At 42.1% G+C, this 26,504-nt stretch overlaps 1 protein-coding gene across 2 annotated transcripts in view; it reads right to left on the bottom strand.

Annotated features, from left to right (window-relative positions):
- Window positions 1-969: 969 nt before the first annotated feature.
- Window positions 970-26,504, bottom strand: part of LOC106567594 (RNA-binding protein Nova-1) — a 39,417-nt gene continuing 13,882 nt past the window's right edge. For both annotated transcript variants that reach the window (XM_014137103.2, XM_014137104.2), the window contains exons 3-4: window positions 14,469-14,635; window positions 970-9,532 (exon numbers count right to left, since the gene is read on the bottom strand). In XM_014137103.2, coding sequence (XP_013992578.2) covers window positions 8,513-9,532; window positions 14,469-14,549 — 1,101 coding nt within the window. In that variant the 5' untranslated portion in view covers window positions 14,550-14,635 and the 3' untranslated portion in view covers window positions 970-8,512. The remainder of the gene's footprint in view (window positions 9,533-14,468; window positions 14,636-26,504) is intronic.

Here is a 26,504-nt window from a genome sequence, read left to right as displayed (position 1 = left end):
TAGATCAAGGTAACTTCAACAGGTTCTGGCCTATTTGAAGAACTTCACAGGTTCACAAAACAGATACAGGTGTAGGATATACATTTTACCAGTTTTTCACAGCAGGAAAATAATCCGGCATCAATAGAAAATGTGAATTATTGTGTGGATTATAATTAATGGAGATGTTTAGTTAGGGCAAATCAAGTCTGGCATATTGAAGTGGAAATTACTAACTTTAGAAGTCTTTTCAAACCTTGAATACACTACAAGTTTGCATTTCCTGCTGTGCAGGGAATTTCCTCCAACAACAGGGTGATCAAATTAAGATCTCAGCTATATCTGTAACGCTCCAACATTCTGCCCACACACCACTGTACTAGAACTACCCACTGGGCACACAATGGTTGAATCAACATTGTTTCCACGTAATTCAATGAAATTACATTGAACCAACGTGGAATAGATGTTGAATAGATGTCTGTGCCAGGTAGACACTAATTAGCTTAGACGCTCACTTTGGCTTTCACCAAGACCTTGAACAACGATTAGGACAGCACTCATACAGAACATACACAATAAAACCGCAGTTATGATTTCGAGATATAGAGTGGCGCAGCATTTGAAGGCACTGCATCACAGTGCCAGTCGTCACTACAGACCCTGGTTCGATTCCAGGCTGTTTCACAACCGGCCGTGATTGGGAGTCCCATAGGGCGGAGCGCAATTGGCCCAATGTCGTCTGGGTTTGGCTGGGGTAGGCTGTCATTGTAAATAAGAATTTGTTCTTAACTGACTTGCCTAGTTAAATAAAGGTTAAATAGAAATACATACATTTTTCATGAACTACTTCATAAGCGAAGATTCAGCACTCCATTTAGAAAACAAACATGTCGGTGAGCATATTGCATGCAGTTTATCAACTCAAGACCTGTCACTCCAATGAGGCAGAGAGTAGAGGTGGAGGAGAATAAAGGAACAGAAGACAAGTGATGCTAAAATGAACATTTATAATGACTCTTTGTTGCTGTTGCCTTCGCAAAAATAATCTTTAAAAAACAATTCAATATATTAACACTGAAATGCTGACTTCACTGGTAGTCCACGAGTCATAAAACACAACTCACAGATTTTTTTTTACAAACACAATACTACAGTTACATTATATAGTCATTACCCTTAAATCTATTAATGAATGATGTTCAGATAAATTTATAATAATAATTAAAAAAAGTTCACAAAAATGACACTTTAAAAATCCTTTCATTCCCTTTTCATAGTTGCTGTTGTCATTAATCAACAGTGTATCGTTATAAAAGGAACTGCTTCTGAGATGTTTCACTGAGGAAAGCAGTAAATAGACTGGCAGCATATAAAAATAGTGGCATGTCATGTCAAATGTCAAACAATGAAGTGTTTTCTGGGAGAAATGGGATTGGGAAGTGTACCATCCCAGTGCTACCACAGCTTCAGTGTGTAGGCTGGCTGGCTTTTGGCTTAATGGAGATTTCATTTGGCACTTGTATTGGCAAATATCTCGATTAAAAAGCTCCCATCCGTACTTCACTGAAATGGCTCAAGGAAAGACAGTGTTGCCCTTGTATCTTTCAGATTGAGACTGTGTCTGTGTAAAGGCATCCAAGAAAATGCTTAAGTCAAAGGACAAGTGAGGCCTAAACTTTCAAATGGTATCTTCTCTGTCTTAATATAGAGACACTAGTCATTCAGATTGACAAAACTCTTGTTAGTTTTGAATAACATTTAACTTATGCTGACAGTCCATTTCTTGAAATGGAAAAACAAAAAGAGTTTTACAAAATTAAAAACCTAACCCAAAATAATATTTGCAATGGAGCCAAAGAGGTGTGCAAAGCATTGTCATGCTTTTTTTCAATCAACATTTTAGTTAACTTTCAACCCTTCAGAATTATCCGGATGACAAGAAAACAAACAAACAAAATGAAAATTCATACAGTTGTAGTCTCAGCAAAGTTTGGCAATAAACCTGGGGTCAAAATAATAAAACACACAAAGGGTGGATAAGGTCAACTAAGTTAATGGGAGGGTCAAAAAAGGATCAAAGATAAGGTGCCAGACACAACACCACACATAATCGTAATGTCATGTAGGCTGAAAAGATGATGAAGAGAGTTGAGTAGAAGCGGGGGCAAGCAGCCTGAACCGTCTTAGTCCTGTGTCTGATAGTTCAACGGAATCCACCCCGAGGAGGATCATTGGGGGGGTTAGGTGAATATGCAGATGATTATTTTTTTAAATAATATATTTTTTGAAATGTTTGGAATGGTGTTGACTTAGTTTGGCACTCAGTAGTGGAGAGGTTAGAACAGTGGTGGGGGTTAGTAGCAGTGCATGACAGAAGAATGAGACAGATACTCAAAGCATGCATGTGGTAAAGTAGTTAGGCCATTTTAGGTTACACAGGGTTCTAAAATGTTGTTGTCGTCAAATACACCAACACTGACAGCGGTAGGACCGAAGCAATCACATTTTTCCGGTGCTGTATTTGTCTCTGATCTAATATTATATCAGCGAGACCTTGGGATAGCATTCTGTAACGTAACAAACATGGACTCTGATAACAGCACATAGAGACATTGTATGAGGTTTACCATGCTTTCATTGCCAATTTGTTCATAAAAATACTCCCACCGCTAGACTTCAAGGCAGCAGAATGCAACATGACAAGGTGGAACAGTTCCACTCTTAAGTTCCCTCTCCCTCTTTTAAATCTAGAATCCTTAATTGAAGAAATTACAAAGCTGAGGGATGGGCTTGGAGAAATGTAACAATTCAAATTCATAGACAGAGCCATGGATGCAAGGACTGACCATGCATGATATTAACATTTTAGTTTTAACCATGTTTTGAGGCTATAAAGCATTTGTTTACATCTACATTGTTAGCAAACATTGGAGTAAAACAAGCGTATATTTGGGGTTCTGCTGTGATACAACAGTTGAACTAAGCTTATGAGGCATGTATAAGTTATATTCTTCAAGGATCAATGGGTATATATCATTAATTTATAAGTAAAAAAAATGTATGTAGCAACAAAGGATTCTATCTTCAAAGAGAGATTTGCTCATTGCGATTAACACAAATCTTTGCTGAAAGGAAATGAGAATCGATATTGTGAGGTCTCGGGTGCCACCTTTTCAGAGAAGTCTGACACACAAACCCCTCTCATCATTCACAAAAAGTTTCATTTTTTTGTTTGTTTGTTTGTTTTTTACTAAAACAACATCAGAGCAACAGCAAAGAATGACAAAAACAGCAGAAAATTAACATTGTTAGCTTTGTTTCACATCCAATAATAGGAGATGTAATTTGTAAAAAGTAAAGTGCATTTATCCAACACCAAACATACAGGATAATGTTTACAGCGAATCTGAAGTGTTGTTGAAACATATCTGGATTATGACTATGGCCATGTCCGGCCTACCTGACTATAGCTGAAGTTGGTTCTTGACATAATATGTTAACGCTACATGTAGTTGACATTCCAGCCTTGAATTCACATTTAAAGACTGATAAACATTCAACAGAAATAATGAGCAAATGGTAGTACATTCATAGATTAGATCTGGGAATTCAAGCTGTAGTATAAAAAATCGTAAAAAATATTACGCAGGTTTTGTGAGGTTTAACCTGATCCTAAAAAATGCATGCCTGGTATTCTAGAAAGCAAAACACAAGAATAACACTGACTAACATTTTCGCATTTGCTTGTTTCACATTTGTAATACTCCTCATGGTACCTTAAGAAAACAAAATCATATCGGTAATAATATAAAGAGATGGACTGTATGAGAATTTGATCTGAAATATGTTGTATTTGGACCAACATGACAATAATAGAACCCCTCCCAACTTACGACAATAAACCATTTTTTAAATATGAGGCGGTTTTAACGTAAGTGCTCTACAACTGATTGCATGCAACGTTATGTCTTTGAATGTTGCGAGAACACCTCCATTTTTTTTGCATTCATTTTTTTCCCTCCATATTTCACTTTGATACCATGCAATAGAAGACGTGCAAAAAGATAACACCTAACTCCACGAAACACATTTTGTCTGATAATGGCTGGCTATGTTATGAATGCTTATAACATGTTATGCTAAGTCCATGCTGGCCTATAGAGACATTTGTGAAAAACAGCAGTGCTTAAGCCACAGGTCAAATGAACACACAGGGGATGCATGGAGTGCAAAACAACATGGATCCATAAAAATCACAATCTTTAGCTCTTACTCTATGTAGCTATGGGGTAAAACAATGCACAAAACAGTTATCCATCCTTTGTTTTCTTAAGTAATGTATTTGATTATCTTTTCTTAACTTAAAAACATTGTTTGATTGGCACTTGATCAGCACTTCTAAACAAGTTATTGATATCTAACATTTGATTGCACATCTACGATTTCAAAAGCTGCAGAGGTCTAGTTTGGCACAGGTTGTACTATAGAGTCTATTATTACCATTACTATCTTACCAATACTGTATAGTATTCTATACACCTAATTGTATGCCCCTGTCTTTTACAGCATGTTTCTAATCAACAGACCAGACATCTTTTCAACTAAAATGTTTTGTATATTTTACTTATCAAATAGCAGCATTTTCATAATTTACAAAAAGTACATGTAAACCTATTAATTCAAAATCTTAGTAATTTCAAAGGTTCATACGACAAACATAACCAAAACACAAAACAGGACAACATGCTACTATATTGCTTCCAATATTCTTTACATTTTTCTTACGGTCAAACTAAATGACAGAAATATGGACGCCATATGATGAGTCATCGTAATGCACAAACAAATAGCGAAGCTAATCTTAATCAGGCTTAGTTGGCACTCTTCATCATCCACACAAAGATAACATAGAGTTTCACATTGTATCGACGAGACGCTGGACTGCATTTGGACTACAAACTAGAATAGCTACAATAACGTACATAGACATCATGTTGACATGACATATTCCACAGAAATTAATATCTAGTCATTTTTCAGATAAGAGGATATGCATAAAGGATGTCACTGTTTCAGCATGAGGTCACGAACGAGTTCCCATCTTTCTCTTGCGCTCTATCATTAACTTTTTTTAAAATAAACTCCTGTTAAAAGGCTGAAATATAAGTTCTGTTTGGTCAACCAACAGACATTTGCTCATTGAACAAAGATTTGCTTTCTTATTTTGCTTTCCAGTAGAAAAAAATACATAACCTCTCCCGTTCCCCTAAAAGGTCATAGATTACAATGTAAGCCTGTCTAAATCCTACTTGTTATTCTTTTAGTATGGAATTTGATACCGTAGTTTGAACCAATGTTGCTTGTTGGTCTTGTGGGGTGTCACAGTTTGGAGGCAGTTGTTATTTGTGCATTTTTGCCTGCTGAACTCTATGGGCTGTGAAAATATTTGCATACCCTTATGACCTATAGTGCATAACTGCTATCGATCAGCGCCTATGAGTAGACAGAAGGAAGAAGAGAGAGGGGGAGCAGAGTGGAAGAGGAGAGAGAGAAGGGAATCTGGATATAGGAGCGTTCTAAAATATAGTAAAAATACCATATGAAGGGTGGGAGAAATGTCGAAGTAAGTAATGTAATGAACGGAAAAAGAGGACAATGTATAGATCAGACAGCTCTAGAGTAGTCCTCTAAACCAAGTCTAGTTGCATTGCTTATATTATTAAATTCACCTTGATTTGTGCTTGTATTTTAAATCAGCGTAAACATTTTGTGAGGTTAGGGCTAAAATATGAAGGTTTCTGAACCCCACGGGTGGAAGTTACAGATATTTTAACTGGAGTGCCATTTCAAATAACCAGTGCACCATTGAGTACTGTTATATGTCACAGCACATCCCTTCAGAAATACAATGAAAGGGAAACGTGTATTCAGTGAGTCATGTTAATGGGGCTCGTGGCTAGTGCCATGCCATGCGGACTGCTCATACACATAGTTGATAGTAAGATGAGGTAAAGGTAACTTCTTTCTCAAGCAAACATTCCTTAGAATAACTATTGAGTAGGTATGGTGGAGGAGGGGTGTTGTCATTTCACTCATAAAAAGCGAGTGTTGCTTTTTCTTTGATTCTCTGCCGCTATCCCTTCCGGTCCTGTATTACTGAAAGCCAATCACAGAGATCCGGTTGCATAAGGATAAACGTGTGAAATGGAAAAGAGGGTCAGAATAAGATTCAGGGACTGCTGTGCAGGAAAATAAATGTAGTAGGAGTCATTTGGGTTAATAAAAGACAATATGGTTGACCGATGACTCTGGACTCATCAGTAGAAGAGACTTCCATTAATATGAATGTATAGCAGCTCTCTTGCTGTGCAATATTATTGGTAAACCAAAACATCTCCAAGACATCACATTATGGATGTTCTTGTGGAGATGTTCCTTATCTCACTGCTTGGCTGGTTTTGCTCTAGAACATGCAATGCATGCGTGTCAGCTGTAGGCCTATTTCTTGGACATGTACATCAAAATATGAACACTTGGCTCAAGAAGGGACAGGCACACTTTGCGTTGTGTCTTCATTGTGTCTCACAGTGCAGTCATAATAGACCCAGTGTACTCGGATGAAAACCAATGTATAGCAGCGCAGAAGCAAGCAAGGGTAATCTTTGTTTGTTTGAGAATGTTCTAGAAGACAATTACCCCCCCCGCAATTTTCAATGTAAGCTAGTGTCAATGTCTTTTTTAGTAAAGATAACAAGTTGGACTGACCAACTGCATAAACTGTTTGACTCCATATTGGTATTTACTCTGATTGGAAGCATGGTTCACAAAAAAACTTCAAATGGTTTCAGTCCAAATGTGTTTCACGGTGACTCCATTTCTTTCTCATTAGTGTCTCTCTTGACTACCAGCCACCCTAAATCTAAAGCAATCGTCTTCTTGTTCACAGATAAGGTTCAAACTGCTTTTCTTAACAAAACTGCTTTGTAGTGCTTCATTCCCTTGGGGGACTCTTCTAGTTAGATTTTTCTTCAATTGAAAAGGTAATGTAACATACCTCAAGCTGTTTATAGTGCTGTCTTCCCTTTCGGATACGATGCTCCTTCCCATGGGGGTTTAATCAAATTTCTACATACTGTAGGAGTATGTCCCAAGGAGCAATATCGGCTAGCAAACTCAAAGTACAGGGCCAATTTATGACAATAGGATAAAAATGATTGGTTTTAAACCAGTAACTACGTTATTCGGATCTAAACTGCCCATGATGGTACAAGAAACAGTTTGCCATGGCAACTAAAGGACAACTGATTTACTGGGGTAAAATGTTAAGACTGACAATCATAGCATGAAATCCAGTCTTACTTTACTCACATAAAGGCAGAACTAAATCCTGTAAACTATAGATGAGTGGACAACGCTTGGCATCTCACAATCATGGAGAGGGAGAGCAATCTCCATTGGGATTTTCAATTCAGGTAATACAGGAGATATAGACCTATCTGTAGTTATGTTTTGGTGGTACCAAAAGTGGTGTGTATGTGGGTGGCGGTCTACATGTATGAATGATTGTCTGTGTGTGTTCCTGTGTATGTGTGTGTACATTCCTGTGTGTCTCATCTATCCTCTCACATTGAACATTTGACCCCTGATCTACACTCATATATAATTACTGTGCAGTTCTGGGTTAAAACTATACATATCTGTCACTGCAACTCAACATTTGATCCTTGTTAATAACAAAATAACAATAATACTGTCTTTACATTCATATCAACCCGAATTCACAGGTTAAAATAATCTATACGTGTTTGAATGAGAACATATTTCAATAAATAATTATAACAACCAAAGTGTTAAAATCTTAATTTTGATATGAATCATACAGTGGCATGTCATTAACATTGTGATATCCGTTAAGAATTTAGATTAAAATGGATGCCTAATGGTCTTGGACGACCTCTGGTGAGCATCATTTAACCTCTCTCATGTAGACAAGGCCTTTTTTGCTTTGTTCACATGGAGCAAGGTTAACATCAAAGGAAAAAGGCATGAGCAAACATCCATCTCTGCTCTTTCAGCTTGTCTGGAACCTCAACTGACTCTCAACTCACCTGGAGCGGAGGTCTGCAACTGAAGCTGAAAAACCCACACAATGATAGAAGAGAGAAACGGAAGAGAATGAAACCCAAAACAAACCCAGCTATGAGGCTTCTGAATGGGGGTGAACTCGTGTGCTCACCCCTGAATCTGCAGCTTGGCAGTGGACCAGTTCATCTTTACTCTAATCGCCATCATCAAAAGGACTCCTCACAACTTTTTAAAAACATCAGGACCTTGGTCCTAAAAACACAATCACATATCACACAAACTTATCTTGGTTTTCTCTCCACCTCTTCCTCCTTTGTGATCTTCTCTTTTTAATATTGAAATATTGAACGGATATTTGGACATTTTTTTCCCCCTCGCCGTGACCCTCGATTCCCTTTTATTTTCTCTGTCTCCATCCTTCCTTTATTTGACAATTTTTTCCCATTTAGCCCACCTTCTGTGGGTTGGTGGCACGCACACCCTGCTCATACGTGATCCGCTGGCTGATCAGATACTGGGCAGCTTGCGTTGCCGCGGGCGACCCTGTTATGGTAACTTTACGGTTTCGCGTGCCGGGGATGAACTCTCCCTTTTTGGAGATCTGGATGCGGGCGCCTGTCAGCTCCTGGTACTCCACCAGCGTTTTACCACCTTTCCCCAGGATAGCGCCCACCAGATTCTCGGGCACGGCAATCTCCACCACGTCCTTGGCCCCGTCTCCCAGCTTCTCTGTGGCCAGCAGGGAAGAGGCCATCAGTGGGGATGAGGCGTTCAGGTAGCCGTTGGAGGCCCCTGTGGCGGCAGCCAGCGAGCCCAGGGAGAAGCCGCCCAGGCCGACAGCGGGGTGGCCGGAGCCGCCAGAGGCATCGCTGGCATAGGAGGCCAGGAGGTTAGCGGCGGCAGCAGCGGCTGGGTTAGCGCTAGCAGCCACGGCGGCCAGGACCCCGGAGGCGGCAGCGGGGTTGAGGCCCAGACCCAGGGTGTTGGTGTTGTAGCCATAGCTGGCCAGAGTGTTGAGGGCCGAGGTGATGGCCAGCAGGTCGTTGCCAGAGAAGCTGGACATGGTGCCCGGGAAGCCGCCCATTCCTGCCAGGCCGGCCTGGCCCAGAAGGCTGGAGGCAGTGGCGGCAGCTGCGGCTGCGTTAGGGAGGACCTCGGCTGAGTTGGCGTAGGGGGAACCGGTGGGGTTGGAGTTGGCCACGGGGCCTGAGATGTTGGAGTAGCTGATGTTGAGGCAGCTGCTGCTCTGAGGGTCCTCCTGGATCTTCTGCACGATGATCTCCACGGCTTTGCAGTTCTGCTCGGGCTCCCCGCTGATGGTGACCACGCGCTCCTGCAGGTTGATGCCTTCAGGCTTCTGGGACAGCTGCACCCAGGCACCCGACTGCTCCATCACCGCCTTGACCGTGGCCCCGCCCTTACCGATGATCAGCCCAGCCGTGCTGTTGGGCACAATCAATTTAGCCTGCAGAGGAATGTTGTGAGCCAGAGGGAGGAGGGGAGGAAGGGAGAGAGAGAGTGATTGTTAAGTAGGAAAGAGAGGTAGATAAATATATCTCTCACAGAGTCATTCTACTATCCCAGCCCCCCTGCTTTACTCAGCAATGTGTTAATCCCAGGGGTTAAGGCTACAGCTGTCATCCAGCTCTGTGGCACTGTGGAGGACCTAGCGGGTGGTCGGCCGTTAAAAATAACCCCTCGCCTTTACATATTCCTAACCCTGTCAGGACTCGGGTTGTGGGGCAGGTGAGAAGGCTCGCCCCTGTCAGACAAAGTGTGCGGCAAGTGTGACTGTGTTCTTGCCATGTGCTGACCATGTGCCCTTATGACCAGGTTTGCCATGTCCAAGGCTTTCCATCCAATTTGGGCTACTTTGAAAACGATGTTGTGGGTGAAAATGTTTTGGTGGCGGGCTGCGGGTTTTTGGGCTACTTCTAAGTTGCACTGCGGCCGCCATTGCATTTCTCTTTAAAAACAAAAATGTATTTCACTGTGACCTAATGACTATCAGGCAGTGAGGCAGGCTGTTGCTGAGTGAGTGAGTGGTGGGGAGGGCCGGAGGGGTGTTTGTTGAGCGAGCGCTGCAGCAGGCAGCTGAGTCCACTATTGGCTAAGTTTACATGAGTGAGATGATACATAGCTGCAGACGCGCATGTCATGACAACTTTTTACCAGTTATTTAGATTATCATTATGGAGACAACTATTTCTTTTCAACCTTTTTTCCATAAAACATGAACATGTTAGAACTGATGCGCATCAAGAAATAACAGTGTCAAAGCACTGGAAAAAGACTTTGGGCGCATTAGATAAAAAAACTAGCTCAGAGGTGGTTTAAACACCATTCTAAATGTCAACTTTGCTTATGGAAAACCATATCAAACGAAGTGTTTTATGCATGTTCAGTTCTTGGGTCTCGAAGGCTGCACGAGTGGAAATTTGAAATGGAAGTTATGGATCCCCCTTGTGTGCTTCTGTTATGGGAAAGTCCTCAATGGAACTGACATTTAAATGTGGAGAATGATATCTGTTGGCAATCAAGTAGCCTATTAATTTATCTTCCATTGTAGGCTACTGTAGTCTACCATTTGATACAATCAATATGTTAAAATGGCGATATCACTGGGGTCATTACAAATCAATTAGTGCCACTTGTGTAGTCTACCTGGAGCTGGCAAACCAATTTAATAAATAGCCTATAACTTCAGTTTATTGTTATTGTAGCCTTGTGTTATTATGCAATTATTAATTCATTAAATTGGAAGTTATCAAAGCTCTATCGCAATTGCTGATCAGTAGTTAGAATGAATTAGATTGACGGTAACAGTAGTCAGATTAGGCTAAAGAAAAAGAAAAAAACACTGGCTGTTGTTGACAAGTATATTCAGTTCATATCCATATTCTTAATATTTGGTTCAGTGATTGAAATTATGTAGCCTATTCCAGCAGACTAATGGGCAACACAAGCACTTCTTACCTCGAAATCACCTCGCTCTTCATGTTGAATAAATGAGTCTGTCAATTTGAATGAAGCAAGCCGCTAAATCATTCTGCTTACATCTTGGCTAGGCTACTGTAGGCTATCTGAAATGAGATGTAGGCCTATCAGGGCTATAGGCTACCTGCATATAGCTAAGATCCTCCTGATTCCTTCTTATAAGCAAAAATTAAAGCAGGAAGCACCAGTGACTCGGTCTATAAAAAAGTGGTCAGATGAAGCAGATGCTAAACTACAAGACTGTTTTGCTATCACAGACTGGAACATGTTCCGGGATTCGTCCGATGGCATTGAAAAGTACACCACATCAGTCACTGGCTTTATCAATAAGTGCATCGAGGACGTCGTCCCTACAGTAACTGTACGTACATACCCCAACCAGAAGCCATGAATTACATGCAACATTCGCACTGAGCTAAAGGGCAGAGCTGCCACTTTCAAGGTGTGGGACTCTAAGCCAGAAGCTTACAAGAAATCCTGCTATGCCCTGCGACGAACCATCAAACAGGCAAAGCGTCAATACAGGGCTAAGATTGAATCATACTACACCGGCTCCGACGCTCGTCTTTCATGGCAGGGCTTGCAAACTATTACAGACTCCAAAGGGAAGCACAGCCACGAGCTGCCCAGTGACATGAGCCTACCAGATGAGCTAAATCACTTCTATGCTCGCTTCGAGGCAAGCAACACTGAGGCATGCATGAGAGCATCAGCTGTTCTGGACGAAACTGTGATCACGCTCTCCATAGCCGACGTAAGACCTTGAAACAGGTCAAAATACACAAGGCTGCGGGGCCAGATGGATTACCAGGACGTGTGCTCCGGGCATGTGCTGACCAACTGGCAGGTGTCTTCACTGACATTTTCAACATGTCCCTGATTGAGCCTGTAATACCAACGTGTTTCAAGCAGACCACCATAGTCCCTGTGCCCAAGAACACAAAGGCAACCTGCCTAAATGACTCACTCATGTCCGTAGCCATTAAGTGCTTTGAAAGGCTGGTAAATGGCTCACATCAACACCATTATCCCAGAAACCCTAGACCCACTCCAATTTGCATACTGCCCAAACAGATCCACAGATGATGCAATCTCTATTGCACTCCACACTGCCCTTTCCCACCTGGACAAAAGGAACACCTATGTGAGAATGCTATTCATTGACTACAGCTCAGCGTTCAACACCTTAGTACCCTCAAAGCTCATCACTAAGCTAAGGATCCTGGGACTAAACACCTCCCTCTGCAACTGGATCCTGGACTTCCTGACATGCCGCCCCCAGGTGGTGATGGTAGGTAGCAACACATCTGCCACGCTTTTCATCAACCTTGGAGCCCCCCTGGGGTGTGTGCTCAGTCCCCTCCTGTACTCCATGTTCACCCACGACAGTGGTAGGCCTGATCACCGACAATGATGAGACAGCCTATAGGGAGGAGGTCAGAGACCTGGCCAGGTGGTGCCAGAACAACAACCTATCCCTCAACGTAACCAAGACTAAGGAGATGATTGTGGACTACAGGAAAAGGAGGACCAAGTACGCCCCCATTCTCATCGTCGGGGCTGTAGTGGAGCAGGTTGAGAGCTTCAAGTTCCTTGGTGTCCACATCACCAACAAACTTGAATAGTTCAAACACACCAAGACAGTCGTGAAGAGGGCGCGAGAAAGCCTATTCCCCCTCAGGAAACTAAAAAGATTTGGCATGGGTCCTGAGATCCTCAAAAGGTTCTACAGCTTTAACATTGAGAGCATCCTGACTGGTTGCATCACTGCCTGGTACAGCAATTCCTCGGCCTCCGACCGCAAGGCACCACAGAGGATAGTGCGTACAGCCCAGTACGTCACTGGGGCTGAGCTGCCTGCCATCCAGGACCTCTACACGAGGCGGTGTCAGAGGAAGGCCCTAAAAATGTTCAAATTGCCACCCCAGTCATAGACTGTTCTCTCTACTACTGCATGGCAAGCGGTGCCGGAGTGCCAAGTCTAGGACAAAAAGTCTTCTCAACAGTTTTTACCCCCAAGCCATAAGACTCCTGAACAGGTAATCAAATGGATTCCCAGACTATTTGCATTGTGTGCCCCCCCCCCCCCCCCACCAACCCCTCTTTTACGCTGCTGCTACTCTCTGTTTATCATATATGGACAGTCACTTTAACTATACATTCATGTACATTTGTACATACTACCTCAATTGGCCCGACCAACCAGTGCTCCCGCACATTGGCTAACCAGGATATCTGCATTGTGTCCCGCCACTCGCCAACCCCTCTTTACGCTACTGCTACTCTCTGTTCATCATATATGCATAGTCACTTTAACCATATCTACATGTACATACTACCTCAATCAGCCTGAATAACCGGTGTCTGTATGTAGCCTCACTACTTTTATACCCTTGCTACTGTTTTTCACTGTCTTTTTACTGTTGTTTTTATTTCTTTACTTACCTATTGTTCACCTAATACCTTTTTTGCACTATTGGTTGGAGCCTGTAAGTAAGCATTTCACTGTAAGATCTAGACCTGTTGTATTCGGTGCACGTGACAAATAAACTTTGATTTGATTTGAAAACCAAGGCAAAGTTGAATTGCAATCATAAACCCAGATTTTAGTCTGTAGCCTATGCCTATTGAAATGACAAGACAATCTCGCAAATGGGCCATTTATAACGGTTTGTAGTCTTAACATCTGACATAATAACGGCACAATTGCCAGTTTTTTTAAGTGTTTTTTGCGCAGAGACTTTGAAATCCTCTGTCTAACTTTCATCACTCAAACTCTCCTGTCTGATATATTTATAGTTATGCACATGCGCAAAAGGGATTTATTTACAATTATAGACTGGGTGGTTCGAGCCCTGAATGCTGATTGAATGACAGCCGTGGTATACCACGGGTATGACAAAACATTTATTTTTACTGCTCTAATTACATTTTGAACCAGTTTATAATCGCAATAAGGCACCTTGGGGGTTTGTGGTATATGGCCAATACACGGCTAATGGCTGTATCCAGGCATTCTTGCAACATATTCAAATTCCTTTATTACGTCACGTCATAGCTCGCATTTATTATTTTGATGAAAACCAGATGCAGCTTCTAATGTCATTACAAGTTGCGTCGATATTTCTTCTTAATTGGCCCGATAAGGTTATGGAAAAAGGGTTTATTGCATACATGTGTCAACTCCTCTCTTGTTGCAGAAAAAATGTGGGCTACTTTTCAGGCCTTCTGGACGGGTTTTGAGTGGTCATTGGGTTAGAAATTTTAGTTAGACCTGGAAACCCTGCTTATGACATGTCAATATTGTAGACATACAGACAGATCATCAGGGAAGGAACATGCTTTGATCTGTCAAGTATGATGGTCGGTCAGGGCTAGCTGACTGTGAGTGGACCGTGCCTCACCTGTTTGACGCGGTCGGGGTTGACAGTGGTCTGTGGTTGCAGTATGCTGACTGGCTCTGTTTTCTGGGCGCTCTGAGGCATCTCACGGACTTTCTCCGCGATGAAGCTGTGGACGCTATTCAGCGCCTCGACTGTACCCTGTATCAGACATACACGCTCTGTGGTTCCTGTGTGAAGAGAACAGAAAACATATCCATCTCGGTGTATCAATACTACTTTCTTTGGGATCACAGTCTTGTGAGAACATAGATTCTTGTGCCTTGGGGTCAGCGTCTGCTATGGCTGTAGTATATCACTTGCAAGAGACTTCCTTGTTCAATTTAAGGAAAAGGATTTCTTGGATAAAACATGTTTTTATCAAGTACCTGTTTTACTAAAACTAGTACTTAGTGTTGCAAAGCAACCTCATTTATAACTGAATAGCTACTTATGCAGTGACTATTTGCAGAAAACAATGGATGCTCAAGATTTGATATCACAGTTTCTTTATGTAGTGGTGCTAATTGCTAACCTATCACATAATACTCCACCCCCAAGTAGGCGCTCAAAAATAGAGCAGCTAAAAGAGTAGGATTCCTCCTAAATGATGTAACTCTTCCAGGGCCCTGGAATGCAGGGCCTTTCCTTTCCCCACTGCCCCGTCCATAGTCTCCACACACCCTTCCCTCTTCCAAGTTTCTTTCTACACCCCCGTTGTCGGGCCTACCGGAATTCCGTTGCCATGGTTAAGGAGCTGCGCTGTGGAAACAGGTGATGTAACAGCATGTCCTTTCTACAGCCTGCTTCTCTTCCTTTGACTCCTTCTCTTTCTCTCCCTCTCTTACTCCCCTCATCTGCCTTGCTTTATTTCTCTCCTTCCTATGCACAGATTCATATTCAAGGCAATCTTAAATATCTTTTACCTCATTTCTACCAGCATGTCACATGTGGAACCAGAGGGAAAAAAACTCGAGACCACCTTTACTCCACACACAGAGACGCATAAAAAGCCCTCCATTTGGCAAATCTGACCATAATTATATCCTCCTGATTCCTGCTTACAAGCAAAAACTAAAGCAAGAAGTACCAGTGACTCATACATATCCCAACCAGAAGCCATGGATTACAGGCAACATCCGCACCGAGCTAAAGGCCAGCGCTGTCGCTTTCAAGGAGCTGGATCCAGACGCTTACAAGAAATCCCGCTATGCCCTCAGATGAACCATCAAACAGGCAAAGACTCAATACAGGACTAAGATTGAATCCTACTACACCGGCTCTGATGCTCGTCGAATGTGGCAGGGCTTGAAAACTATTACGGACAACAAAGGGAAACCCAGCCACGAGCTGCCCAGTGACGCGAGCCTACCAGACGAGCTAAATGCCTTTTATGCTCGCTTCGAGGCAAGCAAAACTGAAGCATGCATGAGAGCATCAGCTGTTCTGGATGACTGTGCAATCACGCTCTTCCGTAGCCAATGTGAGCAAGACCTTTAAACAGGCCAACATTCACAAAGCTGTAGGGCCAGACGGATTACCAGGATGTGTACTCAAAGCATGTGCGGACCAACTGGCAAGTGTCTTCAAACATGTTCAACCTCTCCCTGACCGAGTCTGTAATACACCCACATGTTTCAAACAGACCACCATAGTCCCTGTGCCCAAGAAAGCGAAGTTAACCTGCCGATTACCGCCCTGTAGCAATCACGTTGGTAGCCTTGAAGTGCTTTGAAAGGCTTGTCATGGCTCACATTAACACTATCAAAGCTCATCACTAAGCTAAGGACCCTGGGACTTAACAACTCCCTCTGCAACTGGATCCTGAACTTCCTGACAGGCCACCCCCAGGTGGTAAGAGTAGGCAACAACACATCTGACACACTGATCCTCAACACTGGGGCCCGTGCTTAGTCCCCTCTTGTACTCCCTGTTCACCCATGACTGCGTGGCCATGCATGACTCCAACACCATCATAATGTTTGCTGACGACACAACAGTTGTAAGCCTGATCACTGACAACGATGATATAGCCTATAGGGAGGAGGTCACAGTCCTGGCAGTGTGGTGCCAGGACAACAACTTCTCCCTCAATCTGAGCAAGACAAAAGAGCTGTGGACTATAGGAAAAGGAGGGCCGAACAGGTCCCCATTAACTTCGACAGGGCAGTAATGTAGCGGGTCGAGAGTTTCAAGCTCCTTGGTGTCCATAAGACCAATGAACTATCATGGTCCAAACACACCAAGACAGTTGTGAGGGCATGACACCTTTTCCCCCTCAGCAGACTGAAAATATTTGGCATGAGTCCCCAGATCCTTAAAAAGCTCCACTACAGCTCCACTATTGAGAGCATGATGACCGGTTGCATTACCGCCTGGTATGGCAACTGCTCAGCATCTGAACGTAAAGCGCTATATACAGTGAGGGAAAAAAGTATTTGATCCCCTGCTGATTTTGTACATTTGCCCACTGACAAAGAAATGATCAGTCTATAATTTTAATGGTAGGTTTATTTGAACAGTGAGAGACAGAATAACAACAAAAAAATCCAGAACAACGCATGTCAAAAATGTTATAAATTGATTTTCATTTTAATGAGGGAAATAAGTATTTGACACCCTCTCAATCAGAAAGATTTCTGGCTCCCAGGTGTCTTTTATACAGGTAACGAGCTGAGATTAGGAGCACACTCTTAAAGGGAGTGCTCCTAATCTCAGTTTGTTACCTGTATAAAAGACACCTGGGAGCCAGAAGCAATCAATCAGATTCCAAACTCTCCACCATGGCCAAGACCAAAGAGCTCTCCAAGGATGTCAGGGACAAGATTGTAGACCTACACAAGGCTGGAATGGGCTACAAGACCATCGCCAAGCAGCTTGGTGAGAAGGTGACAACAGTTGGTGCGATTATTCGCAAATGGAAGAAACACAAAAGAACTGTCAATCTCCCTCGGCCTGGGGCTCCATGCAAGATCTCAACCCCTGGAATTGCAATGATCATGAGAACGGTGAGGAATCAGCCCAGAACTACACGGGAGGATCTTGTCAATGATCTCAAGGCAGCTGGGACCATAGTCACCAAGAAAACAATTGGTAACACACTACGCCGTGAAGGACTGAAATCCTGCAGCGCCCGCAAGGTCCCCCTGCTCAAGAAAGCACATATACATGCCCGTCTGAAGTTTGCCAATGAACATCTGAATGATTCAGAGGACAACTGGGTGAAAGTGTTGTGGTCAGATGAGAACAAAATGGAGCTCTTTGGCATCAACTCAACTCGCCGTGTTTGGAGGAGGAGGAGGAATGCTGCCTATGACCCCAAGAACACCATCCCCACCGTCAAACATGGAGGTTGAAACATTATGCTTTGGGGGTGTTTTTCTGCTAAGGAGACAGGACAACTTCACCGCATCAAAGGGACAATGGACGGGGCCATGTACCATCAAATCTTGGGTGAGAACCTCCTTCGCTCAGCCAGGGCATTGAAAATGGGTCGTGGATGGGTATTCCAGCATGACAATGACCCAAAACACACGGCCAAGCCAACAAAGGAGTGGCTCAAGAAGAAGCACATTAAGGTCCTGGAGTGGCCTAGCCAGTCTCCAGACCTTAATCCCATAGAAAATCTGTGGAGGTTCGAATTGCCAAATGTCAGCCTCGAAACCTTAATGACTTGGAGAAGATCTGCAAAGAGGAGTGGGATAAAATCCCTCCTGAGATGTTTGCAGACCTGGTGGCCAACTACAAGAAACGTCTGACCTCTGTGATTGCCAACAAGGGTTTTGCCACCAAGTACTAAGTCATGTTTTGCAGATGGGTCAAATACTTATTTCCCTCATTAAAATGCAAATCATTTTATAACATTTTTGACATGCGTTTTTCTGGATTTTTTTGTTGTTATTCTGTCTCTCACTGTTCAAATAAACCTACCATTAAAATTATAGACTGATAATTTCTTTGTCAGTGGGAAAACGTACAAAATCAGCAGGGGATCAAATACTTTTTTCCCTCACTGTAGGTTAGTGCATATGTCCCAGTACATCACTGGGGCTTAAGCTTCATGCCATCCAGTACCTATATATTAAAACATTTTATTTAACCTTTATTTAACCAGTAAGGGCTCATTGAGATTTGAAATCTCTTTTTCAACAGCGTCCTGGCCAAGATAGGCAGCACCAAGTCATTACACAATTACAGACAGACAACATGAAAAACTACAAGCAATCTAGTAAAAAAACAGAGAATTCACAAGAGTATAACAAAATCCTAAAACAGCAAATTAAAAACATTGACAGGTCAGGGAATCAGCCTCAAAATCCTGCATCAATGATTTAAAAACACAAATCGGTTCTTCCAGTTGAAAAGTATTTTGTAAGGCGTTCCAAGCCGATGGCGCAGAGTACATAAAAGCCTTTTTACCAAATTCAGTTCGGACATTTGGAACAGTTAGCAGGATACAAAAATCTCTACAAAAATCTCTGAAACTGGAAACACTTATCTCCCTCACTAGCTTTAAGCACCAGCTATCAGAGCAGCTCCCAGATCACTGCACCTGTACATAGCCCATCTATAATTTAGCCCAATCTACTACCCCTACTGTATTTATTTATTTTATTTATTATTTTGCTCCTTTGCACCATATTATTTATATTTTAACTTTGAACTTTCTTCAAGTTATAAATCTACCATTCCAGTGTTTTACATGCTATACTTTATTTACTTTGCCACCATGGCCTTTTTTGCCTTTACTTCCCTTATCTGACATCATTTACTCACATTGTATATAGTCTTATTTTTGTCTACTGTATCATTGATTGTATGTTGTTTTACTCCATGTGTAACTCTGTGTTTTTGTATGTTGTCGAACTGCTTTGCTTTATCTTGGCCAGGTCGCAATTGTAAATGAGAACTTGTTCTCAACTTGCCTACCTGGTTAAATAAAGGGGAAATAAAAAATAAATAAATAAAAAGTCCTGCGAACAAAGAGAGTACTCACCACATTTCTGAACAATATAAAATGCCTTTTTTTATTAGTTGTTGAATATGCAATTTAAAAGAGAGGCCATCATCAATTCAAATTCCAAGATATTTATATGAGGTTACAGTGTCAATCTCATTGCCCTGACAGGTAGTAATAGGTGAAAGGTTCAGAGGTCTATTTCTTGCTTTAGAAAACACCATTAGTTTAGTTTTGTCAATACTGAGGATAAGCTTCAATTGACACAAGGTATGTTGAACAATATAAAAAGCAGTTAGCAAGTTCTGGAAAGCTTTTGTGAGAGACGAGGCACAATAATAAATAACAGTATCATCAACATAAAAGTGAAGTTGCGCATTTTGCACATTTTTGTCTAAATTATTTATGCTGCAGTAGTTTTTTGTGTCGGGGGGCTAGGGTCAGCCTGTTACATCTGGAGTATTTCTCTTGTCTTATCCGGTGTCCTGTGTGAATTTAAATATGCTCTCTCTAATTCTCTCTTTCTGTCTTTCTCTCGGAGGACCTGAGCCCTAGGACCATGCCTCAGGACTACCTGGTATGATGACTCCTTGCTGTCCCCAGTCCACCTGGCCGTGCTGCTGCTCCAGTCTCAACTGTTCTGCCTGCGGCTATGGAACCCTGACCTGTTCACCGGACGTGCTTGTTGCACCCTCGACAACTACTATGATTATTATTATTTGACCATGCTGGTCATTTATGAACATTTTAACATCTTGACCATGTTCTGTTATAATATCCACCCTGCACAGCCAGAAGAGGACTGGCCACCCCTCATAGCCTGGTTCCTCTCTAGGTATCTTCCTAGGTTTTTGGCCTTTCTAGGGAGTTTTTCCTAGGGAGTTTTTCCTAGCCACCGTGCTTCTTTCACATGCATTGCTTGCTGTTTGGGGTTTTAGGCTGGGTTTCTGTACAGCACTTTGAGATATCAGCTGATGTACGAAGGGCTATATAAATACATTTGATTTGATTTGAATAAGAGGGGAATGGAAACACCATTACAGACAGACAATTTAACAGACATGAGTCCATCAAATTGAGTGCACTGAGTTATATCAGACAGATAGTTAGCAAACAATGCAACTGAATGCTCTGAAAGACCTAAGCTCGACAATCTTTGACTCAGTATAGCATGATCAACTGTATCAAAAGCCTTAGAGAAGTCAAGGACTTGAGTGATATCATTTAAAACCTTAACGGCTGCTGTAATTGTGTTATGCTTCTTCCTGAAGCCAGATTGGTACGTTGATAAAATAGAGTTAGTATATAAAAAGGTTTCAAGTATTTTCGCCAGGGGTGACAGCTTTTAGATTGGCCTATAATTATTTAAAAGAGTTGGATCTCCCTCTTTTATTAAAAGTGGTAGGACAAATGCTGATATCCAGATCTTTGAAATTTCATTACATTCCAGGGTTAGATTGAACAGATATGTAAGTGGTTCAGCTATGAAATCAGTTGCCAGTTTTAAAAAGCAGGGATCAAGAAGATCAGGACCTGCAGGCTTTCTCTGATCTAAGGATTTCAGGGCTTTTATGTACCACCTGCACTGAGAATGGCAAAAAAATTAAAGTTGGACCAGCTCTCACTGGTTCATCCACACAGGATTGTACAGAGACAGAGGATACTGAATCAAACAGCCTACCAGATGATACAAAGTGCTCATTGAAACAATTCAGCATTTCAGTTGCATATTCAACCACAGAGTCCTTCAATACACATGACAGTAATTCATTAACATTACCAGACATAGACTTAATAGCCTTCCAAAACTTTCTAGGGTCATTCTTGTTATCAGTCATAACAGACGTAAAATATTCAGACTTGGCCTTCCTGAGAAGAAAAGAACACTTGTTTCGTAGCTGCCTAAAAAGAAGCCAATCAGCGTCAGAACATGATTTCCTTGATTTAGCCCAAGCTAGATTACGTTTGTGAATAATACAAGACAGCTCAGAAGAAAACCCTGGATTATCTCACCCTTTAACCCTGAACCTGTGAAATGGGGCATGTTTGTTTACTATTTGGATAAAAAAAACATCCTGAAAGAATTTCCAGGCAGTTTACACATCAGGAATAAGCTCAATCTTGCTCCAGTCAAAATAAAACAAATCATGAAAGAAAGCCTGCTCATTAAAACTCTTTAAATGTCTTACGAATAAAGCGTGGGTTTGTTTTAGGAACCTTAGTATTTCTAACAGCAACAACAGCACAATGGTCACTTAAATCATTACAGAAAACACCAACCACGGAATATTTATGTGGAACATTTGTCAATATCAAATCAATCAGGGTAGATTTCTCTGGACGTTTGAGATGTGGGTGAGTTATTCAACTGGGTACAGTAAGATTCATAGAATTACAATACATTTTATAATCATCAGACACCGACTTTAACCAACACCAGTTGAGATCACCAATCAAGATCATTTCACTGTAAAGAAGTTTAGACATAAAGTGCGTCAGAGAAGAAAATGCATCACCGAGAGCAGAGGGGGGTCTATAACAGCCAATCACAGTTACAGAGAGCAGAGGGGGGTCTATAACAGCCAATCACAGTTATAGAGAGCAGAGGGGGGTCTATAACAGCCAATCACAGTTATAGAGAGCAGAGGGGGGTCTATAACAGCCAATCACAGTTATAGAGAGCAGAGGGGGGTCTATAACAGCCAATCACAGTTATAGAGAGCAGAGGGGGGTCTATAACAGCCAATCACAGTTATAGAAAGACCCTTTGAAACCTCAAGATTCAAAGCAAGAAATTCCAACTGTTTATAAATAGTTTCAGACTTTGCCACACTAACAAGGAATTTAGTCTTTACATATATAGCCACACCCCCACCTTTCTTAACTTGATCAGTGCGATACACACTGTAACCATTTATACAAATATCCTTATCAAGAACAGACTTGCTGAGCCAGGTTTCAGAAAAGACAATTACATCAGCATCAGTTGATTTAGCCCAAATCCTAACCCCATCCATTTTTGACAACATTTTGACAACATGCGTACATTTTAATGAAAAATACCAAAACCAGATCTAGATTTAAAATCAGAGGGGTTTGGAGACATTGCATATCAGGGCCAGGGTTAGGCTGAACATTACCTGATATCAACAAAATTAGAATAACTAGGCACCTCTGTTTAATAACCTTCCACGGCTTCTCTTTTTTAATAGACATACTGCACGCAAATTCTACAAGTGAGTTTCCAAACGATACAAAACAGTCATTTAAAACCATTAGACTTTGGTAGTGACACAAGTTTGTACTGTTCACATCATGCCACAAATGCATCGGCACTTGGACGAGTAGACCGAGTGAAAAAGAGCGAGTTCCCGCAGACAAAATGTCTAATGGACGGGAGAGCACATTGTCAGATGTACTCACCCAGCGACAATGTGTGTTTTCTTCAGAGTTCAGTAAAGTCAGTGCACAAAGCAATACCACAAAAATTGACATTTTCTCTGAGAGATGTAAGAAATAGAGGCCAAGGAAAGGTAAGGGGAGAGAGGGACTGTGTGTATGTATGAGTCTGTATGTGATTGTGTGAGTAGATTGGGTGTGGGGGTTGATTGAGAGAACGGGTTGGGGATTGTTGAGCTGCCTCTGATAGCCAGCTTGGACGAGACACTCTGCAGAGGGAAAGCTGCGGATAGAACCCAGGCCAGCCAGAGAGAGAGTTACTTTGGTAAACTTCAAGTGAAGAAGTGCAAATAGCATTTTTTTTTTTATCAGAGTTGAGGGAGACCTGCGATCTTTGCACCAGCAAAACAAAATAGTTTGCACTACACAACAAGGAAATTGTATATTTGCTCCACCATAAATTAATAGGTTATTAGTAGGTTAAAAACTACTAGTCACAGACAAACGACTTGACATGCTGCCATCTTGGATTGACCTATATATTGTCCTTAGAATTTCTAAACAAAGAGCTGGAGGCAGGGCTTTCTCCTATTGAGCTCCATTTTTATGGAATGGTCTGCCTATCCATGTGAGAGACGCAGACTCGGTCTTGACCTTTAAGTCTTTATTGAAGACTCATCTCTTCAGTAGGTCCTATGATTGAGTGTTGTCTGGCCCAGGAGTTTGAAGGTGAACAGAAAGGCACTGGAGTGACGAACCGCCCTTGCTGTCTCTGCCTGGCCGGTTCCCCTCTCTCCACTGGGATTCTTTGCCTCTAACCCTATTACAGGGGCTGAGTCACTGGCTTACTGGTGCTCTTACATGCCGTCCCTAGGAGGGGTGCGTCACTTGAGTGGGTTGAGACACTGATGTGATCTTCCTGTCCGGTTTGGGCCACAGTGTCTCCCAACCCCTCCTGTCTCTGCTTCCAGTATTTATGCTGCAATAGTTTATGTGTTGGGGCGCTAGGGTCAGTCTGTTATATCTGGAGTATTTCTCCTGTCTTATCCGGTGTCCTGTGTGAATTTAATTATGCTCCCTCTAACTCTCTCTCTCTTTTCTCTAGGACCATGCCTCAGGACTACCTGGCCTGATGACTACTTGCTGTCCCCAGTCCACCTGGTCGTGCTGCTGCTCCAGTTTCAACTGTTCTGCATGCGGCTATGGACCCCTGACATGTTCACTGTTCACCGGACGTGCAACCTTGTTCCGGACATGCTGTTTTCGACTCTCTCTCTCTACCGCACCTGTTGTCTCTAACTCTGAATGATCGGCTATGAAAAGCCAACTGACATTTACTCCTGAGGTGCAACCTCGACAACCACTGTGATTATTATTATTTGACCCTGCTGGTCATCTATGAATGTTTGAACATCTTGGCCATGTACTGTTATAATCTCCACCTGGCACAGCCAGAAGAGGACTGGCCACCCCTCAGAGCCTGGTTCCTCTCGAGGTTTCATCCTAGGTTCCTGCCTTTCTAGGGAGTTTTTCCTAGCCACCGTGCTTCTATATCTGCATTGCTTGCTGTTTGGGTTTTTAGGCTGGGTTTCTGTACAGCACTTTGTGACATCGGCTGATGTAAAAAGGGCTTTATAAATACATTTGATAGATAGATAGATAGATAGATAGATAGATAGATAGATAGATAGATAGATAGATAGATAGATAGATAGATAGATAGATAGATAGATAGATAGATAGATAGATAGATAGATAGATAGATAGATAGATAGATAGATAGATAGATAGATAGATAGATAGATAGATAGATATACTAGGTGGTGTCAGAGGAAGGCCCCAAAAATGGTCAAAGACATCAGTCACCCAAGTCATAGACTGTTCTCTCTGCTACTGCGCGGCAAGCAGTACCAGAGTGCCAAGTCTAGGTCCAAAAGGTTCCTTAACAGCTTCTACCCCCAAGCCATAAGACTGCTGAACAATTAATCAAATGGCCACCAGGACTATTTACATTTGTTTTTACACTGCTGCTACTCGCTGTTTATTATCTATGCATAGTCACTTAACAAATTACCTTGACTCGGTACCGGTACCTCCTGTATATTGCCTCGTTATTGTTATGTAATTTTCTTGTATTACTTTTAGATATAATCTTTTTACGTTACTTTATTTAGTAAATATTTTCTTAACTTTATTTCTTGAACTGCATTGTTGGTTAAGGACTTGTAACTAAGCATTTCACGGTAAGGTCTACCTACACCTGTTGTATTCGGCGCATGTGACAAATAAAATATGATTTGAAATACTTCTACACCCACATCATTCATTCAATCTCACACCACCAGCTTTACAATAAGCACTACATTGTGTTATATCTATCAAAATACAAATAAATTAATCGACTGTTGAAATGACTTGTTGGTGAACAGAAATCTGATCAAATACAACAATCCAATAAGTGAAAAATGTATTCAATACTAGTGACAAGACCTTTTAACTGGGGGGGGTTCTCTGTTAGCGACGAGAGTCATCCTAACCTTCTAACTCAGGGGAGTTTTCTCCTACCAGGAAGACCGGCTGGTTGAGACCGGCCTGTTACTTTTGCGGGTTGACACCACTCCACTCTAGCCAGTCCGGGCCATTTGTGTTCCTTTCCTTTTAATGTGAGTTCATCTCCCCTTACAGAATTGGGTGACACACATCTGCCCTTAGAAGAACTTGTCAACTTCAGGAAATGTCCGTCAAAGTTATCAAAACACACAGCCCACACAGTCTGGTGACGGCACAGGATCTCACTCAAACTCGATCCAACTCCGGCTGGCTGCTACTGTTCCCATCTTAGTCCGAAGTAAAGACATTCAACCATATTGTCTTTCAGTAGTTATGCTGTGTGGGCTTTTACAGAGTATAGTCCCTATGGGGCTACTACTGTAGGTTGCATCATGGGTTTACGTACACTTGTGCCTGTGCCTCAAAGTGCTGTCATACATTGACTGAGACTGGTTAAGGACCGCAATGGTTTCTTTCCAAGTAATTTGGGTGGGATTGAGGTTCTCTGGGATCTTGGTTTACTTGACAGCGTTATTAGGAGCAGTTATAATATAGGTTCTGATATGTGTGTAATAAGAATTTGAGTAACAGTGTGTTTAATCTTAGAGGGAGGTCTGGCAGACAGGGCAGTAGTTCCAAAGGCAGAATGAATTAGGACCTTGAATCTGGAGTCCAGTGGCTTCAGTAAAAGCCTGCAATTTTTTAACTGCAGAGGGCAATAAAGCAGTAACAACTATCTGCGTTTCACTCTGAATACTAAAAGCCTGTCTTCAAAGCATTTCAATGAGGTTACTAACTATGTAACATGCTTTTTGATCGAACTACCTCACTCAAAATGGACTGACATGGTGTTGTTTTTCAGGGTGAGGTCAGTCTTTCTGTTTTTCGGCTAATCAAAAACATCAGCACCATATTCCTATGACATCATAACTATTTTATCTGTTTGTGAAGCACAGTGTGTAACTTTATATGCTAGCTGAGCTGACGGCCTGCTGCACAAAGCAGGGAGCCTGGATTGTTGGTTCTTTGCGCCCTTACCAAGGACTCTCAGCTTAATTTGCAGCTGCTGTGAAATTTGTGTGTTTGTGTGTGTGTGTGCATGCGTGTCTGCACATTTGTGCGTATGTACATTAATGCGTGCACGTGTGTACAGT

Source organism: Salmo salar, chromosome ssa13 (genome assembly GCF_905237065.1).
Source record: "Salmo salar chromosome ssa13, Ssal_v3.1, whole genome shotgun sequence".
Lineage (NCBI taxonomy): Eukaryota > Metazoa > Chordata > Actinopteri > Salmoniformes > Salmonidae > Salmo > Salmo salar.
Note: the sequence above shows the minus strand (reverse complement) of the source record. Positions and strands in the feature narration are given on the sequence as shown.